The sequence below is a fragment of the Plecotus auritus genome (genome assembly GCF_963455305.1).
Source record: "Plecotus auritus genome assembly, chromosome: 5".
Taxonomy (NCBI): Eukaryota; Metazoa; Chordata; class Mammalia; order Chiroptera; family Vespertilionidae; genus Plecotus; species Plecotus auritus.
Window position 1 is genome coordinate 26,508,062 of NC_137776.1, and position 21,247 is coordinate 26,529,308.

General features: G+C 43.9%; 1 protein-coding gene across 1 annotated transcript in view; it reads left to right on the forward strand.

Annotated features, from left to right (window-relative positions):
• The window catches only part of SGPP2 (sphingosine-1-phosphate phosphatase 2), a 94,113-nt gene that overhangs the window by 24,432 nt on the left and 48,434 nt on the right, over window positions 1-21,247 (forward strand). The window contains exon 2 of the mRNA XM_080671100.1: window positions 18,318-18,476. Coding sequence (XP_080527226.1) covers window positions 18,318-18,476 — 159 coding nt within the window. The remainder of the gene's footprint in view (window positions 1-18,317; window positions 18,477-21,247) is intronic.

A 21,247-nucleotide genomic window follows, 5' to 3' on the forward strand; every position in this document is an offset into this window, starting at 1 on the left:
AAGAGAAAGATATGAGAAGGACCTTACTTCTCTCTGGCCTTCCCACTGTGTCCTAGAACTCAAACTAATGGGAGTGTTTCTCCAACAATTCTGAGCTCTCTCTGGATAAATAGGGTGACAGGCTTCCTTCCTTCTTTCTTTCTTTCTTTCTTTCTTTCTTTCTTTCTTTCTCTCTCTCTCTCTCTCTCTCTCTCTCTCTCTCTCTCTCTCTCTCTTCCTTCTTTCCTTCCTTCCTTCCTTCCTTCCTTCCTTCCTTCCTTCCTTCCTTCCTTCCTTCCTTCCTAACCATTTGAGGTTTACTTTATATTGATTTATAAATATCAACCTCTTTGCGTATTTTCTTCATAACATAAAAAACGTGTTTTGAACAAATGAGTCATGCATTCTTGTTCTCTTTCTTGATCAATTGGAATTTAAACTCCTTCCAGTTTCTTCACTTTTAGTAAGAAGTAGCAAATGAATAAAAACCATGCTAAATAGAAGGTGGGGAGCTGGAATCAGAGACTCAACAGAACAAAACTCCCCACTAAGACAGCTTTCCAGAATTAATTTTCAGAGTATCAATGAAATCAACCATCTGGGGAATGTTTTGAAGGCAGATACATGCCCTATTAAATGATTAGTGTATTTTCTTCGGGTGACCTTAAATGAAAAAGATATATATAATGTAGTCCTCACCCCACTGATGGTGTATACTTGGAAAGTCATATTAATATTTAGAAAACACCTGTGACCATGCATGGCGCTATCCAGCTACCTCTTTAGTTTAGTAAGTGTGTAAGAATGTATTTTAATGAGCCCCAAGAGCCCAAGCCCTCTGTGTGGTCTGTGGCTGACTTAGATTTGTGGAAAGACATCTGATGGGCTGAGAGGCTGCACCATGGGCTGTCCCCTGACCCACAGCCACCTCCAGATACAGTTGTCCCTCCTCTTATCTGAGGGGAAGAATCCAACGCTTGCTGCTCTCCCATTGACAGAGTCTCTTAGCAGCTTCTTGCCTCTGTGTTTAGATTGATAGCATTACAAGGGCACTAAAAGTAAAAGAAAATAAATACCAAATTCTTTTAAGTAAAGGAAGGAAAGGAAGGGACAAGAATAATGAGACTGAGACATATATTTAAGAATATATTCTCATGTCCTCCGAGCACGGTGGCAGGACACATGGAAATGTATTGCCTAGTGGTGGTTGCTTAGTACCTGATGGGGTGGAACAAGTATCATTATTATCATCATCAACAATTTCCATTTACTCAGCATTTTCTCTATGCCAGGCACGGTTCTGAATGCCTCATGTCCATTGGCACGTGTATTTTTCACAGCTCGGTAAGGTAGGTATTTTATTTTCTGTAGCTGAGGAAACAGGCATAGAGCCAGGGCTCACAGCTAGTGGGAGGCAGAGCAAGGATTGAAACCCAAGTCTTAACCACGGGGCTGTGTTGCCTCTTTTGATTAGGGAGCCAGAGACCATTTGGTTATTTCCAGAGTGCCTGCATTTAGCGACCATTTCTTTGACACTTTCTCCATAATGAGAAAGTCCCTTTGGAACCTCCAGAAATGAGACCTCTACTACTTGGCATCTTGTTTGCCAATGTAAATCAGGAAAATTGCTCTCTAACCTGCCAATAATCTGCTGGTGTTTCTCTTCCTCAAAGAGACAAGGGAAAACACACCCCAGGTAGCTCAGGGTGGGTACTGTGTCTGTTGCCCATATCTGTTGTTTTCTTTCTTTTTTCTTGGGGAAATTGTCTCGAGGGAAGAAGCCCAGGTGACATGGGCTGCAGCTCTCTGCCAGGTGGAAACCTTGACACTAGGAGAACGTGGGAGAGGAAGTGGGGAGTCCAGGGCTAACATCACTACTTTGTGATAAACTTTGAAAGTGGCCTCTATGAAAGGTCCTCCCAATCTAGGTGCTGTTGGGAGCCCCTGGAGGGTGAAGGCTGTTCGTTTTGTTTGCTATTAAAAATGATTCAGTTCTCTCTGCTTTTCATTCGAATAAGGTCATTTGGGCTGTTCCGTGATACTTGCCAAGGTGGATTAATGGAGTTATTTCTGGATATTTGACCAATTAGACTTTATTTTTTAAAATAGATATATAATTCATGTACTACAGTTTATTCTTCTAAAATACATAATTTGGTGGGGTTTAGTATATTACAAAACTGAGAAGCTGTGTAGCTAGTACATCACTATCTACTTTTACGGTTGCAAAAGTGATGGTACAATATATAATAGTGCCAACAACAGAGAGTAAAAGAAGGCTTGCCTGGGACCACAGAGAAAACATGAAAACTCTCGCAACTGAGCACGTGCAGTAGAACTTCCGGTGAGGATGGAATTGTTCTCTGTTTGCACCATCCAAATTGGTAGCCATTAATCACATGGGCCTGTTGAGCATGGGAAATGCGACTGGTACAACTGAGAACTGGGTTTTTATCTAATTAAATGTGAATAGCCACATATGGCTACCATATTGGGCAGAGCAGCTGTGTGGCAACTTACCAATTCAGTCTTATCTGAGATCATTTTCCCCATCTCCCCGCCGGCCCCAGTTTCCAAAATGATTGAAATGTTGAAGCATGTGCTATACAAATCGTTATATTTAAATTTAATCCCCAGTACAAAGAAAAAGCTTCGAATTCCCACAAGGAACCCAGATGATGGGATTGTGTGGGAGGAGGCATCGGGCTGGGAGCCTCTTCTGAAATATATCTGAGCAGGAGTCAACTCGGTTGGCAGCAGGCATGGGTGACATCAGTCCCCTCACAGGAGGGCAAAGGAAAGTTGTGAACTTGGCCTCTGCTTCACAGCTCACAAGGAATGAAAGCACAGTGGAATATTTTGGAGGGCATGAAGTAAGGTAGCTTCTGCTCAAATTACGGGTTGTGACAACAAGAGCTGGGCCCCTTCTAGCATTCTGTCACCAAACGATTAGTTACAAAGATTCCAAGAGCCATGGAAGTCTTTAAGCTCTCATGGTTCAACTCATTAAGTTCCCTCCTCCCCAAAGTTCCACTTAAGGTGACTTGTTGTTTTTTAAGTGCCCAGAGGCTTCCATTTTTTTTCTAGAGGATTTGCTTTTCCATTTTCTTCAGAAGAAAAGTAGCCCAGGGAGAACGTTACATGTTATTAACGTAAAATATGCAGCTGCTTTATTCATTACTAGAGGCCCAGTGCACAAATTCATGCACAGGTGGGTTCCCTCAACCTGGCCAGCGATCATGGCCAATCAGAGTCAATCAGGGCCAATCAGGGCCGGCCAGGGGAAGGGACCACAGGAGGTTGGCTGTGCACTGACCACCAGAGGGCAGCTCCTGCATTGAGCATCTGCCCCCTGGTGGTCAGTGCATCATCATAGTGACCAGTCAACTGTTCGTAAGGGTTGCTTAGGCTTTTATATATATGAATTATTTATTTCCTGGTTTTTTCTTTTTTTTTTTTTAACTACCATGTTTTGCAAATATGAGGTATAGAAAGCAAACACATTTTAGATGCTTCTTATCCTAAAACTTTCTGTACTGTTTGGGAGCCAAAATAAGTCCTTGGTATTTATTGTGCATGAAGTTATGGAAAGATGGGATGGCCTCTAGTGAGTAATTAATATTTACCTATAAAATATAACATATTAGGGAGAAGACCAAAAATATTCACTAAGTGCTCGACAAACTTAGAAAAAAAATTATAGATGTCTAAAACTGCAGGGTTTTAGGGCAAATGCAGAAATGGAGCCAGAGATTCCATAGGACAAAGTATTTTAAAGTTATTCGTTAAGACAACAAAGCATTAAATATATAATGTTTTGACCTTCTGACTTGACATACATATCCTTATGTGATCCAGAAAGCTAGGTTCAAGTTTAGATTTCTCAGATACCCCAGAGTTCCAGCTGGAAGGCAGCAAAGTCAGGGCACCAACCTGTCACCTACTGGGGACTGAGCAAAGGACTCCCCTGTGCTGGGGCCAGCCCTGGGGCCAGAGGGGTGCACACTGGTGCTGTCATCTGCAATAGGGAGGACAGACCTGGGGAAGAGACCTGCATGGGGCCCAGATGCAGGCTGGGCATTTGGATAGGAATGCTGGGGTTCCAGGTGTGGTGCCTGGAGAATGTTCTAGAAGGCTGCACATCTTTCCTTGCTTAGTGTGGAAGCACACGGCTGGAGGAAATCAGAATGAGGTGTCTACATCATGGAGTCAGGGCACGGACCCTGATGGCCTAGAAGGTCATGTTTTAAGACCAGTGACCATTTCAGTGTTTCTGTGTTGAAAGAAACTCATCAAGCTGGGATAAAAGAGCAGTCTCCTAGTGGAGCTACCCTTCACAATCTGGTTCCATAGGTGTCTCTTTTTGCAATCGAACTCAGAAGTTACCAATTTGGTGTTTCCAAGGCTCCTGAGTGCTTTTACTTATATTTTTAAGTGTTATTGAGATATAATTCACGCACCATGCAATTCACCGATGTCATTGGTTTTCAGTACATTTACAGAGCTGTGCAGCCATCACCACAATCAATTTTAGAGCATTGCCATCACCCCGAAAAGAAACCCCTAGTCCGCTTCCTGCCTCCCTGGGTTTGCCTGTTCCCACTGGGGCTTCTGTGCTTATCCAGCAGTTTCCCCTTTCACATGTGCAGAGGCCCAGAGAGAATAGAAAAATCTTATCCAATCAAACATTCCATTCCTTCTCTCCATGAATGTAGATTGTACTTCTCAAACTTTAATGTGCATGCGAATGAAGCTAAAATTCCCAGGGACTCTGCAGGTCTGGAAGTCTGAATTTCAAATAAGTAGTGCCCATGCTGTGGGCCTAGGGACCACACTCTAAGGACATAGGTGATGCTGAAGCTATCGTTTTAATCAGAGCAGCCTCATTGCAGAAGGTGTATCAAGGGCTTGATATTTCAACTGGCTTAGTGTTGCAGGTTGTCGTCATAGCATAGGATGCAGGATGGGAAGGAAGTGTATGCATGTATAAGTGTAGGTGCATTTGTGTGTGTGTGCATGTGTGTTGTGTGTGTGCATTTGCATGTGCGTGCGTTTGTGTGCAGGTGCATGAGGCTGGGGGCAGGAGTTTTGTGCACATGGACTTCTGTCTACCATTCTGGAATTAGGGCTGTGAGGATCCCAAACTTCATTTCGTCTTTCCTAGTCTTCAAACCTAAGCTTCCCGGACTCGTCATCCGCATAGGCAGGCAGTTGTCACAGGTTGTTTAACTTGGTCTGGTTCCTCTCCTTATCAAGGCTCCAAACCCACGTTTCTCTGACCGTCTTTGACCCATTGGGAGCATCAGTTCTGGTCACACAGCACTTTCTGGAAATTGTGTTCTATGAAAATAAATGAGAACACATTTCCCACACTCTGGTATTTCCAATGCGTTCTGTGTCCTTCGGTATAGGAACCTCAGTCCTTTTCCATCCTCTGTGTTCCACTATAACTGGATACTTCTGACATTATCCACTGCACAGGTGAGAACACACCCCTTAAACAGGTGAGGGTACACCCACTGCACAGGTGAGGACACACCCCCTACACAGGTGAGGGTACACCCACTGCACAGGTGAGGACATTCAAACTTCCCCAGAGTTTCCCCAGTAGATCTGTTTGGACCCAAGGCCAGCAGACATCCAGACCCTCGTAGGTTCCGTGTGTATCCACTTGTCTCAGCCAGTGGTAGCTGGAGCTGGTGAAGGAGGGTTCTGGGTCACATAACAACCGTGGGGCCCTGGGAGACAGAGCTTAGCTGAGACCCAGAGCCTGAGGGTTTGTCAGGCTGGGTCCCTGCACAGCCTGTGGCATTCGGTCCCAGTCTGTGCATGGACTTGCTTTCTTCTGGTTTCATCAAATTGTTTTTGTTTCTGTGGTTTCTTGCTAAATAACTGTATCATCAGATCCCACATGGCAAAGCCAAGACCAAAACCAGAAAGCACTCTTTCTTCATCTTTCTCGATGGCCCGCGGAGACTCTCAGAGCATCCAGCTTTTATTTCAGACGTGAGATGGAGCACAGGAGGCTCCTGTTGGTCTGCCAATGGCAAAGGCCGGTGTGTAAACCCTCTGTGAGCACAGCGTAGGAGGTGGTTCCTGGCATGTTGTAGCCTGCCTCGGACCTCTTCTTTGGCACATCTGAATCTGAGGAAGATAGGAAATCGCTGAGAAGGGACAAGATTGCAAGCACAGTGGGGCCATGTAGACCACACCTCTGCTCATGTCACTTCCTGGTCCAACTATCTCACTGGCTCCCCATTGCCTCCAGGTTAAGCCCAACCTCCTGATCACGGCCTTCAGGACTCTTCTCCGGCTCTGCTTTTCCTGCTAGCCTTGCTGCCTGCACTTACACTGTAGCGGTGGACTGTGGACTGTGGACTGTTCCAGGAATGTGCGCCTTGTTGCTGCCCTCCTCTCCTCATGCTGCTCCCTTCAGTTTAGTCTCTCTTCCCTTCCTCTGTCTGTCACAGTGCCAGTCATCTCTCCAGGATGGCTCCCCTGCCTCTCTAGGATGTCTTTGTGGGGTTTTTAAGTTTCCTCTTCTTTCCATCCTCTGTGTTCCACTGTAACTGGATACTTCTGACATTTTCTTATTATTTACACTGTTTAGAAAACATTGTAAATACAACTATCATTTATTGAGCACATACAGTGTAGTTTATACAAGTGATTTCATTTCATCTTTCTAATTCCTCTGCAAGGGAGCTGGTGTTCTATCCACTGCGCAGGTGAGGACACACCCCCTACACAGGTGAGGGTACACCCACTGCACAGGGGAGGACACACCCCCTACACAGGTGAGGGTATACCCACTGCACAGGTGAGGGCACACCCCCTACACAGGTGAGGGTACACCCACTGCACAGGTGAGGACGTTCAAACTTCCCCAGAGTTGCCCCAGTAGATCTGTTTGGACCCAAGGCTAGCAGACACCCAGACCCTTGTAGGTTCCATGTGTATCCATTTGTCTCTGCGAGTGATAGCTGGAGCTGGTGAAGGAGGGTTCTGGGTCACTTAACAACCCCAGGTCTTTCACAGCCTTGGAAGACCTGGTTTTACCTTTTTGGAACACACACACACACACACACACACACACACACACACACACACTTCAGCACGGTGCCTGTCGGGCCACCCCCAGGTCATTCTTTATTTCTTCAGCAGTGTGTTCTGAGCGGTGGCCCTGAGCACACTTAAAGTGTAACTCTGTAACTTTTGCAAAATCTGGTAAAAAGACTTTAGGTCCTGCCATGGCTGGTTTGGCTCAGTGGATAGAGCGTCGGCCTGCGGACTGAAGGGTCCCGGGTTTGATTCCAGTCAAGGGCATATGCTCATCCCCAGTAGGGGGCGTGCATGAGGTAGCCTATCAATGATTCTCTCTCATCATTGATGTTTCTATCTCTCACTCTCCCTTCCTCTGAAACCAATTTAAAAAAAAAAAAAAAAAGGCTTTAGGTCCATGGGAAGCAAAACAAACCAACAGCAATAAGATGGAAACAGGTGGTCCCAGGAAGGGTTGTCAGTGTGGATGTTTGCTTGGTCAGGTTAAGGAGTGAGCGAGGCAGAAGAGGGTCCGGGAATGGCGCCTCCAGGAGCCCCCAGCAGGTCGTGTTTGCCATCCTGGTCTGGGATCTGCCTAGGAACCCGGGAGTGAGCGAGTGGAGCACAGTGAAGGGGGAGCAAACGTTAAACAGCTCAGCTTGACCAAAATCATGATCTAAAATAATATTTAGGGACCTAAGGAAATACTCACCCAGTACATCAGTTTGGACCCAAGACTGGCAGACTATAGAATCATACGTAAACATTTAAGATTTAGTATCTCAATTTGATTAAAATACAGGCCAGCACACGCACTCTCATTTATGCACAGGAAAAAGATCAGTGGCTCTATTCAAAGGGGTTGAGACTCAGGGGTGGGGTCACAGGGAAGTTTTGCTTTGTTTTTACGTAGTGTTTGAACTCCCAAATGTTCTAGAATGAAATGTGTTAGTCAGAAAAAAAAAATACACACTAAATATTAATCAGAGAATCAGAAAAAAACAAGTAACATAAAAAACCAACACATTTAACACAAAAAAATCAAAAGTGAAAAAAAGAACATCAACAACCAAAAATCCAACATTCATAGGCACAAAGAAATCAGAGTGTGCCAGGGACAGGCTGGGTGGGGAGGACCATTGTTCTGACGCAGCCTGGCTCTCTTCTTAGCGTCCTTTTATGTGTGTGCACACAATTTCAAAGCTTTTTCCTAAGTTTATTTTGTGACGAGTGGCTTTAAACTTCCCCAGAGCTGGCCTTCAGAAGGAACTATTGCTTGAAAATATGATGAAAATGGGTGGCACTTCCCAAGGCTTAGGAGGAGTGTGCAGGGAGGGAGACCTTCTCCGAAAAAGGTCTTCCCCCTTCCCTTTGTCCCAGCTTTCCCTGCTTGGCTCTCCCTGGATGTGTGTGTTGGGGGGTTGCCTATCAAGACAGAAAAATCATTCCCAAGTATTCTTTCCCATCTTGGATTCTTTGAGAGCTCCGAGGAGTGGAGAGCTGGATGTAAGAGGTGGAAGGGGCCTTAGGCAGTTTGACTCAGTGGATAGAGTGTCGGCCTGTGGACCAAAGGGTCCCAGATTCGATTCCTAGATCAAGGGGGCAACCAATCGATGTGTTTGTCTCACATCATTGTTTCTCTCTGTCTTTCCCTCTCTCTTCCACTCTCTCTTAAAAAAAAAAAAATCAATAGGAATGTATCCTCAGGTGAGGATTAACAACAACAACAAAAAGTAGAAGAAGAAAGAAAGAAGTGGGAGGGGTGACAGGAAGGTAACGTTTTGCTTCAACTTTGTTCTCCAGTTATGCACACACCTACGAACATGATAGTCTTGGATAAAGAAAACGACATGCCAAAAAAAGCTGTGCCCATTTCGCCCACATAAGCCAGAAAGATGGAAGTAGGAAAGCCTTTAAGTAAACTCTTCTCAACTTCAGTGGCAAACTAGCCAGATTGGAGTTTTATTTTTGTCTGATTTCAATGTTGATTTGTAAATCTTTGTACATAAAAATGATCAAGGAAAACACCTTATACATGCCCGAATAGCTTTCTTACTTTTTAAGGGAAGCTTTTTTAAAAGTTTAAACATTTTTGTTGTTGAGCTATAATTGACCTATCATTATATTCGTTTCAAGTGTTCAATATAATGATCTGATAGTTATATATACCACAAAGCAATCACGATAAGTCTAGTTAACTTTTGTCACCCTATGTAGCTATAGAATTTTTCTCTTGTGTTGAAAACTAAGTGTTTGTACCTTTGGGCCCTCTTTACCCATGTGTTGGTGGTGCCTTTTAATGCTTTAGAAAAGCGTGTGTGGGGTTTTTTTTTTAGGGATTTAGGGATGGATGACTTCATGCTGCTGGGTTAAAGTGGAACTGAACCGAGCCTTCAAAGTTCTGAATTCTGAGTGTGTGTGTTGGGGCAGGAGGTGGAATTCCTGGGTTAAAACTAATGAACGCAAGTTTAAAAGACTCCTTGAGCATCCTTTAGCTCTTCCAAATGTCATCTTGATAAGTTAATATAAATGAATCAGAAACATCTGCAGCAAAAATCCCCCCGAAACACACCAGGGCTTAACAATTAAATGGAAGAATGTTTTGCACAATGTGTTTCAGGTTTTAGCGGATCCAAATGTTTTGAAAAACAGTTAAGTTCTTAAGACATTTTGAGAATTTAAATGACAGCTAATTCCCTCCGCCCCCTTTAAAAAGAGTAATGGTTATTTCTCTTTGTGTGAACTCCTGTTGCTCTTGTCCGTGGAAGACATTCTTCTAGCAGAAGCTTCATCTCTAGTTTCCGCAAACCGCTGTCCTACCCTTCCCCTGCCCATTCACAGACTCGCTTTCTAAGCGGACACTGTGTGCTTCAGGCACAGATTTCTCCAAGTCATGACCAGGCAGCATTTTGTCCAGTTGTAAGACTTGTTTCTGGGTTCAAGTGGAGCTTCGTCGCCACCATAGATCACTCCCGCAATTTCGAGAATTTCACAATTCGTAATCCTGGTTCAGCCTTTCTGACGGCGCCAGTACAAGAGCTGGCTCTTGAGGAAAAGAAAAAGAAGATGTCAGATGTCCCGAGGATGGGCTGAAATCTGACAGGTTGTCCGGAGGAAAACAAAGCTCCACTGCGGGAAAGGCTACAGTTAGATACAGAATATAGAAGTCACACTGGGTGCAGTCCCCTCCAGCCTCCGTCTTATTCTTGGACACAGGCTGAGGGATCTCCACAAATGTCACCTGAGCAGACGAAAGTGATTGATGTGAAGTTCCCTTTCAAGCTCTTATTTGAAAAACTTGTCCTTTTATTTTATTGATTTTCAGTCTCGCCATCCTGACATCAGTGAGCTCACAGCCTGTAATTCTATCTGGACGTGAAGATGAAAGAAGAAACCCTTGCACAGTCTCATTCCTCGTGTTTCCCCTTCAAGGGACACTGTCAATCTTTCTTAGGCTTCCTAAGTGATCATCATTTAATTTTCTTTATAGATTGAAAAGTCTTGATTTCCTAAACTTAAACAAAAAATAAGAGTAGGCCTGGCCGGTGTGGCTCAGTTGGTTGAGTGTTGTCCTGTGCACCAAGAGGTTGCTGGTTTGATTCCCAGTCAGGGCCCAGGCCCAGGTTGCAGGCTCGATCCCCAGTAGGGGGTGTGCAGGAGATAGCCGATCAGTGTTTCTCTCCCTCTCTCTTACCCTCTCTCTAAAATCAGTAAAAAAAATCTATTTTTAAAAAGAGTAATTAAAAGTTAGGGGAGCATATTAGTAAATAATCTGCCATCACTAAAGTGTAGCAATGAATGAATGGTCTACACAGACATGGTCCCTAAGATTTGCCATTTTAAATTTAAAAAATTGGGGGCATTGCTTGATTTGTACTTAGTATGTTAACATGCTAGTTGGTGTCTTATACAACAGCTTGGAAAGAATGATTATTTTACAAATATCCCATCTCTGTGGTGTGTGATGGTATGTGCACCAAAGCCTATTCTTTCAGAGAGAGGTAGCAGAACCACATCCTCTACTGATTCTATTGAAAGAGGAATCAAGTTTCCTAGATATGCACTTGCCAATCTCTAGGCTCTAAATGAGAAATTCTGGCTGAATATATGCAGAGTATGAGAATCAGAAGGCAAGGCAATGCCTAGTTTTAGTCCTGAATCCTATGTCTTCTGGGACATTCCCTCGACCATAGATGGTGTTTTTTTCTGGGGAGACACCGGACTCCATAAATGACTGTCATTCTGGAACTCATCCGCTGATATCCCTTTTCTCCCACAATCCCAAGCACATGACGATGTTGTCTGCCTTGAAAAAAGGCCCTGGGGAAGCGAGTGACAACCCTTGAGAGTGGATGAGAATGAGTATGCAGGTTGAAAGTATATTATTGCAGATGTAGCTAGCAATGGCAATTTACCAGGTTGGGTTAATAAAAATAATGCTTTAGAACTTCCAAAAGCCACCCATCTTAATGGGATACTTTCAGTTTATACACACACACACACACACACACACACACACACACACACACTAGGGACCCAGTGCACAAATTCATGCACCTTAAAAGGAACTGTGGCCCACGAGGCTGTGGTGGGCATAGGGGAGGGTCTCGGCCCATCCTCCACACCCCTGCCCGGCCCCTCCCGCTGCAGTCCCCAGTCCTGTCTGCCACGCTCCCATGCGCTGATGGCACTGGCTCCACTTGCATCCGCTGATGGCGCAGTGATTGGGGCCGGCACCAGCAGCAGATGTGAGCGCAAGACCGTGGTGCGTGGGAGCAAAGAATTTTCAGTAACCACCAGAGGCTCGCCCTGATGACAGCGACTGGCACCCTGATTGGTCTGGTGCCCGCCCCCCCCCTTCCTGGCTCACCATCCTCTTACAGCCAATGCTCACCATGTTCCGCATGTGCCCCCTGGTGGTCAGCGCATGTCATAGCGACTGGTTGTTCAAACATTCAGTCTATTTGCATATTAGCTTTTTATTATATAGGATATTTTTTTCAATATATCAAGATACTTTATGTTTGCTCTTCTTTAGAATATATTTCTCTTTTTTATTTTTTTAATTTTATTTTATTGTTTAAAGTATTACATATAGTAGTACACATATCTCCTTTTTTTCCCCATAGACCTTCCCCCAACCTCCCCTACCCTCTGTCTCATGTCCTCATCCCTCTGCCCCCAATGTCTTGTGTCCATTGGTGTGCTTATATGCATGCATACAAGTCCTTTGGTTGATCTCTTCCCCACCTCCCCAACATTCCCCAGTCTTCCCGCTGTAATTTGACAGTCTGTTCGGAGCTTTACTGCATCTGTATCTAAATTTTTGTTCATCAGGTTATAATGTTCTTTATTTTCCATAAATGAGTGAGATCATGTGGTATTTTTCTTTCATTGCCTGACTTATTTCACTTAACATAATGCTCTCCAGGTCCATCCATGCTGCTGCAAATGGTAAGAATTCCTTCTTTTTTATAGCAGCGTAATATTCCATTGTGTACATGTACTATAGTTTTCTAATCCACTCATCTGCTGATGGGCATTTAGGCTGTTTCCAAATCTTAGCTATGGTGAATTGTGCTGCTATGAACATAAGGGTGCATATATCCTTTCTGATTGGTGTTTCTAGATTCTTGGGATATATTCCTAGAAGTAGGATCTCTGGGTCAAATGGGAGTTCCATTTTTAGTTTTTTGAGGAAACTCCAGACTGTTCTCCACAGTGGCTGCACCAGTCTGCATTCCCACCAGCAGTGCAAAAGGGTTCCTTTTTCTCCGCATCCTCGCCAACACTTGTCGTTTGTTGATTTGTTGATGATAGCCATTCTGACAGGTGTGAGATGGTACCGCATTGTCGTTTTGATTTGCATCTCTTGGATAATTAGTGACTTGGAGCATGTTTTCATATGCCTCTTGGCCTTCCTTCTGTCTTCTTTCGAGAAGATTCTATTTAGGTCCATTGCCCATTTTTTTATTGGATCATTTATCTTCCTTTTATTAAGTTGTATAAGTTCCCTGTAGATGTTGGAGATTAAACCTTTGTCAGTGATAACATTTGCAAATATGTTCTCCCATACAGTGGGCTTTCTTGTTGTTTTGTTGATGGTTTCTTTTGCTGTGCAAAAGCTTTTTATTTTGATGTAGTCCCATTTGTTTATTTTCTCTTTAGTTTCCATTGCCCTAGGAGCAGTATCGGTGAGGAAATTGCTTCAGCATATGTCTGAGATTTCTCTGCCTATGGATTCCTCTGGTGTTTTTATGGTTTCCCGTCTTATGTTTAAGTTCTTTATCCATTTTGAGTTTATTTTTGTGTATGGTGTAAGTTGGTGATCTAGTTTTATTTTTTTGTATGTATCTGTCCAATTTTCCCAACACCATTTATTGAAGAGACTGTCTGACTCCATTGTATGTTCATGCCTCCTTTGTCAAATATTAATTGCGCATAGTGGTTTGGGTCAATATCTGGGTTCTCTATTCTATTCCATTGGTCTATATGTCTGTTCTTGTGCCAGTACCAGGCTGAGATATTTTTGTTTTGTTTTTTTTTTAACAAAAAGCAAATTGTCACCTACATTTTAGCGGAGAACATAAGGACAAATGTTCCTGTTCACAGTCAGAGAGTCTCCAAGCCAGGACTCTGACAGTGATGCAAAAGCCCTTTTTAAGAAATGAGGTTTGTTTTCCTGTGTTTTTTAAGGTTCATGGATCCTAACTAATTTGGTATTCATCATCCAGGAATTTATGCAAAACCCTCATGAATGAAGGCAACAAGTGGGAGATGGCTTAGTGCTTTCTGTGTTGTCAGTTGCTTGTTTGCTCCAGGGGCCTCTCTCACATGTGCCCTTCCCTTTAGTGCCTTCTGTGGCCGAGGTGCTTGTGTGGGCTCTGTTCCTGCATTTGGACTATTTTACTAGTAGGCTCCTGCCTGGGACTCACTAACTGTTCCCTTCTGCTTTGTCACCATCATTTTTACTTGTTGCTTTGCTCACATTCTCTAACTCTCTTAAATTCCCATTGAGGCTTCCTCCAACACTGAGGATCAAATCGGACACCCGCTTTTGTGTTAAAAAACCCTTCACTGGAGGGTATGATCCCTGCTACTCAGCGTGCTGCCTGAGGGGTGAAAATTGGCAGCATGAGCATCACCTGGGAACTCAAAACTATCAGCCCTGCCTCAGGTGAACTGCATCAAAGCCTGCATTTTAACAAGAGCCAGGTGATTCAATGCACATTTGCACAGAGAAGCACTTTCTGGAAATCCTCACTGTTGGGGTTGTGACCAACAGGGAGGTCTCCCTGAGAAGTTTCTCTGCCGGGCTCTGAATTGGGTGCTTTGAACACACCACCAACAGTGTCTGATTTAAGCTTCCCAACATCCCAGTGTGGTATGTACTAATGTGTACATTCTCGGGTGGGGAAACTGAGGCTCTGGGAGACTGAGGCATTGCTGAGATTATTCAGATAGTAAGTGGTGGGGCAGCCTGGATTCGGTCTGAGACAGATTGCTTCCAGAGTCTTTGTTCCCTACCTCGGGCTCTGTGGCATCCCTCCTCCTGGCATCTCTGTGCTCCCGGTCAGTTCACTGTACTCACTGGCTTCTTTCCCGTCTCTGAAGCTTCTCTAAGCAAAGCCATTGTGAATGGAACACGGCTGCTTGGTGTATTCCAGTGAAGGACTTTGGGTCTTGGGATTATTTTTCAGTAAGATGGTGTATGTATATAGCTGGATCTCTATAATTGGGTTTCTCTCAGCCTGAGAATGAGCTCTCTCTCCTGCTTCCAATTAGAGAGAACTGCTTAGAGTTGCAGATGTCCTCCCAGACCTGAACTGCTCTGGCTCTGTTGAGAGTCAGGAGTATCTCAAACTTGACCTTTGGAAAAATACTTACATTTACAGCTCTAACCTGAACAAATGGAATGAGTAATAAGACCTTGCAATGACTTTTGGTCCAGAGTTTGTCTGGAATATCTATAGCCTGTGTACTCGGGGCCAAGGATAAATTCTAGGAAGGTGGTACATGAGGTCTGGCAGAGACGAAGGTCAGTGGTTTCCAAACTGATTACTGACCTGCTCTGAGGAGCTATTCCAGAGGAAGACTGGGGGGCTGGAGGTGGCCTGGGCTGAAGTAGGGATTCCCTAGGGCCCTCTTCACTCTCAACCAGTTAGTACAGGCTTCCAGTCTTATTATTTTATCTAATGGGCCCTGAGTACCATTTTATTTAAGGGGCTTTTCCCTGCTTTAAAACATTTTGTATACTAAAAAGAAACTAGTGTTACAGAAAACCGGAGAAGAACCAAGCAATGCTTAGAGAGATGGAGTCACATTTATTATTATTATTACGTGCGGGCCCAGAGGAAAATGTCTCTCAAATTCTGGACCCCAACATGGAGGAACTTTCCCTATTTATATGTTTTTACCTTATTTGTCTACCAAATATGGGGTGTTTCTGGCCACCTTTGCAAGTTCTTAAAGAGCCCCTATGTGCTGGGGTCTTGAGACCTCAACCAAAGGCCTGGCCTGGTGCCAGCACTGATAACTTTGTCCGGGGAAGGTTTAATGGCTTCTCTGAAGTGGGAGTAGTCTTATTTTCCTTATTATTTAAGCAAGCAAGCATTTACAGAAGCCAAATAGCAGGGTTAAAATTTCAAACAGCAGTTTTTATATAAAATGGATGCTTCACTAGTGCTACTCTGTCCTTTGCAGCTGAGGCCACTGCAGTTCCGAAGGACGAATTGACTTCTCAAGGTCACACACTGTTTGGGCTAAAAATGATTTCTTGTTTTCCTCCTCTGAAAGCGCAGTCTGCTGTCTGGGTCAGCCCTGAGCACGTCAGTGGCGCTGACCTGGCCGTCCTTCCTTTGCATTTGGGACTCTGGTGTGTGTTGGGAAACAAAATGCTGTTCAGGTGTTCAGAGCAGAGCCAAGTGAATAAGTTATATATTCTCAGTGTTCTTTCTCTTCCCATGCAATGAGTCTGTAGTGCCCCTCTCTCCTGATCTGTTTCTGCATCAAAGGCAGCCTTGCAGAGAACACAGAATACCCAGTGGCAAAACAGAGCAGCTCTTCTCTGACTCACAGGTTAAGTTACTGGAAACCCTACTTTAGAAGAATGTGCATTTGAGGAACTTATGACCAAAAAAGCAGGATGGCATTGGGAGACAGCTATCACACTTTTTTCTCCTCCCCTCACCCTCCCCCCCCCCCAAAAAAAATAGAGACCTGAGAGATTGTAAAAAGCACATCTAAAGATAGTACTTGGAACACTAGAGCAGTTTGCTGTCATCGCTGAGGGTCTTTTCAATTATTTACTAGGATTAAATATTGAACTTGGCCTCAGGTAAATCTCTAGGGTAGGGAAATGGTTGTCACTGAATACTTAGAATGTCAATAGCACTTGAAAAACGATGAAATGACATGAGAGAGGGGTTTGACCCTTGTCAGAGTTTGGCAAAAAGGTCTTGTAGAGCTCCAGTGCAGGACAGTTTACCAGGTGTACCTGGTAGCTGGCAGGTTAAAGTAATCTATATGCTGAGAGGGCTCTTTACAGGGTTTACCTGAAGGTCAGGCCCATTGGATGTACATTTGTAAAATGGAACTGGCAGAGATTAGTCCTCAGATTAGATGATAGAGGAGTTTTTCACTTAGTTATTGGTTCACAGTTCCTTGTCCCTGTTTTGCAATCCAGTAATAATATTATCTTGGCAGAGAAATGAAACTACACACTTCCTTATTTCATTCACTTTGAACTCTCTGATCTCTCCTGTTTAGGGTGGATCTATTGCCATTCTCTCTCATCTGAATTCACTTAGAAGTTAAAGTTCATCCTGAGAGAGATGAACTTGTAGCTTGCAGTACGTGCTCACCCTGACTAGTAACTTTCTCCAAGGTAGTACCATGCATTGCTCAGTTTGAGGCTGAATTCTTGAACTTTCTGTGACTGGTTGAGACGAATCCAGATACACCTCTGGAGCTGAGAGCAGTGTCAGCTTCCCCTGAGTCACAGGGCTCTGTGGGGGAGGTAGAGATGCTGGAATAAAATCAGGAACCTCTTAGAGAAAGGAATGCATACTTGGTAGGCAGCCAACAGCGTCAAGTATAGTTATATTCTTTCAATTTCCAAGGTCGTCTTTTTATTTTATTTTATTCCTTAAGTATATCATATATTCTTGCTTGGCCCTTTCAACGCCTCAAACACAACATTGGTCCTTCAAAAATTCACTGCCCCAAATTATTATACACTTTGGCTCCCTCCCTCTCTCCCACCAGAAAAGAGCTCCTTGAACCCAGGGGTCATGCTTGACTCATCTGACTCTTCTTCGCACCCAGGACAGGTTCTAGGCCATCATAGGCACAGAATGAGTATGTGCAGAACAAATACAGATAACTTATTCTCTGAATTATTCCAGGATTCAAAAACCTCAGATTTTGTATAAAACAAAACAGAAAATCCAGACCTACAAGGGTGTTGACATAGTTGCCCCTGTGGTTGAGTTGCCTCTTTTCCTCCCCATTGGTGTTTTTCTTTGATTTTATAAAGTCTATGACTACTATAAATAGCATGTTTTATTTCTTAGCTCATCAAAAATAAACCATAATTTAAAGTTGTTCACCATATTTTGAATAGATTGCTTATTCCTGTTTTAACCCCCTTAAGTCTTTTTTTTTTTTTCCTGCCTACTCCAGGATAAGAGGGAAAATGGGACTGTGTATTAGCAGACTGTGTATATTTACTGCCTTTCTTTTTTTTTTTTTTTTTTGCACCATCACTGTAGTGGGTTAACCTTCTTTGTCCCATTTAAAAGGTAAACTATTTTAATAGGGATTGCATTGAATATGTAGATTGCTTTGAGTAGTAGGGACATTTTAATGATGCTAATTCTTCCAATCTATGAACACGGTATATTCTTCCATCTGTGTGTACCTTCCTCTATATCCTTTTTTATTAACTGGATCTTTATTGTTGAAAGTATTACAGCTGTCCCCCTTTTCCCCCAATTGACCCCCTCCACCCCGCCCCTATTTCTTTTTCAATGTCCTGTCTTCCCTGATATTTCTGTCTTAGATGTTACTCAGTTAATTTGATGAAGAGCTAACTTTTTCTTTGATTGTGTGGACAAATTGGGTTGATAGATGTTCAACAACTATGTACATTGATGGTAACAATGCCATAATGACATAATGAGAGGGGAGGCAACACCAGGGCAACTAAGACCCGAGAGTTTTAGAGAGCGGTTTCAAAGTTTGTCCTCTAGTGACATGTTCAATGAACTCACAGTCTTCTAACTTTTGTTTTTCAGGCTTATGTACAGAAGTACATTGTGAAGAATTATTTCTACTATTACCTATTCAGATTTTCAGCTGCTTTGGGTCAAGAAGTGTTCTACATCACATTCCTTCCGTTCACTCACTGGAATATTGATCCTTTTTTATCCAGAAGACTGGTCATGATATGGGTTGTAAGTATTACTATTACTTATAGATTGCTACTACTTCTGCAACAACTACCTGCCTTGGCATCCAAGTACTTTGCATATATGTTCTTTTTTTTTTTTTTTTTTAATCACTTAGAGTTGAATGTTTGCCTGGCTTACTTTGGAAAAATAACAGGAAAAATTAAAGTGCTATAAACAAAACTTGTTTTGTATGCAAAAAAAAAGAAAAATACCTATAGATTTCGTGTGATGTAGTGTCCACTTTCCTGTGGGTAACTAAAACTAGACGAGGAAAGAAGTGATGTGTGGAGAAGACAGGACTTTTTGAGAACCCAGAAGGGCCATAAAATGTATCCTCCTAAGAGGCCCATTTTAGTAAAATTGAATCAAAAATAGAACCTGGAAGTTGTTGACTAATAATTCCAAGTGGTATTAAGCAATACTCTATAAATATCGGAGAGACAAAAGCATATAAGGCAGGGCACCTTCCTGAGGGACTTCTCATGTAGTGGGGGCAGCTGGCATAGACACAGAAACTCAGTGACAATTCCAGGTAGAGAGGTGGAGCCCCTTTCTGATGTTTTACTCGGGACCCTATTGTTTAACTTTTTCAGGACCAAATAAGTTCTATTTTTATTATTACTGTTATTGGGAAAGATGATGAATATTTGCAAGATAGCAAGGCCTGCTGCCAGGTACGGGTTTTGGGATCAGAAAGGCCTGGGTTCAAGGGCAGCTCAACCACTGCACTTGTCTGGGTGCCCTTGTCTGCAGCCTTACCTGTCTCATCAATATAATGGTGTTGGCACTGCACATCTCCCAGAATCATCATGAAGACGTCCAGAGTGTGCACAGAGCTCAGGCCTGAAACTTGAGAACATGATAACTCATAGTGACTAGTCCATGAAGGCAAAGGGGTCAGCAAGATCAATGAATTCTAAGGTCGCACATTGTTTAGTGGGGAGAGGGAACTTCAGGGACAAGGATGCCAGCATGGCTGGTTTCCTAACTCAGGATTCCAAAAACTAAGGTTCAGGAGTGGATGGTTGTGTGTGAAGGAGTTAGAGTTCTCGTGCAGCTACTCTGCTCTGAGAAGCCCTGTGATCTTAAGTCAGTGACAGCCCCACCCCACTCCCGGCTTCATTTTTTTTTTTCCATTTCTAGAACAAGTTAGGGTGACCTTGATCAGGAGCCATAAACTTAAATATCCTCAAAGGCAGGAGAAAGAAGTAAAACAGTGAAGTCCTGGGTTGGGAGAGGTGCCCAGGGTGGGAGGGATCAGTGAGTCCCCTGGGGACCCAGGGAGCAGCTGTCCCTCTGTGCCTGCAGTCACTGCCACAAAGGAAAAGGGGCCGGAGTTGCCAGATCTGTTTTTCACGTGCAATCGCCCACGTTTTAAGTGTAGGCTTACATTTCTTTAAAAGCATCACATGCCAACGGAACACAGAATACTTGCAGTCCAATCGTATGAGGCCTGGGTTGAAGCCTCCGGCCTAAAGGACCACTAAGGTCCTAGGTTTACCATTAGGATTATTTGGCCTCGGATGCTCCCTGTTTTCTCCTTTTCTGCCTAAAACTGCAAGCCAGGCTTTCCTCTCCCTGTCTCCTGGCCAGCTCTCTTGTGAAATCCAGCTTCTGTCTAAAAGGATGATCCTCTTAGAATATGCATCTTGCACAAGGTGAACGGCAGGACAGTTGTCCCCTTCCTGTCTGAGTCCAGCTTCTGTACCTGCAGAGCAGTGGCGGCCACTGGAGGAGTTGGGGGTGGGGAGCATTCCTTCTTTTCTGAAGATCTGAAAATGCTTGAAAGACCAGGTGCTTAAATTTCTTTCAGTCATTTATTTTCGGAGGTACCCCCCCCCCCCCCCCGAAGCCAACTTTTATGGAGGTAGAGTGGGGCAAATGATGTTAATTACTTGTAATATCCTGGGAATATCTTGTAATGTGTAAGGTCAGCTCAAGGCCAGTTATCTCCTCCAATGAGGGTGGAAACTTTTCCTGAGGGGACAGGAGGCAGTGGTCACAGGGCTCTCTGATTGTCATTATTGGTTGTTATTTTCCGCTTTGGAGTCCTCATTTCAAAGTGCGCAAAGGATTTCCTGTTTGGGATAGAATTACCAGCCTTTTATTGAGAGTGAGCAAATAAAATCCTTGCCTGAAAAAGGAAAGCACCTAACCTTTGAGTATGCAGTTCGTCCTGAGCTTTGGCGACTTGTGACTTGCTTTTAAAAATGGCTGCATGGCCAGGTCCACCAGGCACCCAGGTTGAATTACATGTTCTGTGTGCTCATTTGCATCTGGAAGGCAGTGTGTGTGATTCTGGCAGTTCCTGGTGGAGAGAATGGGGGCCATGGGGGTGCTGGGGGGCGGGGGAGAAGGCAGAGATAAATAGATGTGCAGAGAGGGAAGGGGAGGGAGGGAAATTAGCAGGTAGGAAGGGAGGGTCCTCTGCACTACAGAGATAATGAAGAGAGATGCTTGGCTTGGCCCCAGTGTTGAAGGTGGACAAAGGGAAGGGAAATTCCTGGGGTGTTGGGGTTGGAGGGGAAGGAGAGGTGGAGCAGGGTGAGGCTCTTCTCAGCTTCCTACAGACAGGCAGCCTCTCTCCTGGAAGGGCTATCCCTGAATGAGTGGCTGCCTCCTCAAGGGCTGAGGATTAAGAAATGTTAATTACATAAGGGGCAGAGCTTGAAGTCTTGTAACTTGAAACATCTAATCTCACCCAACAGTCTTTGGAAGGCAGCTGCATTCAGGAGCGCCAAACCTCTTGTCAAATTTTATATTAATTTTACAGT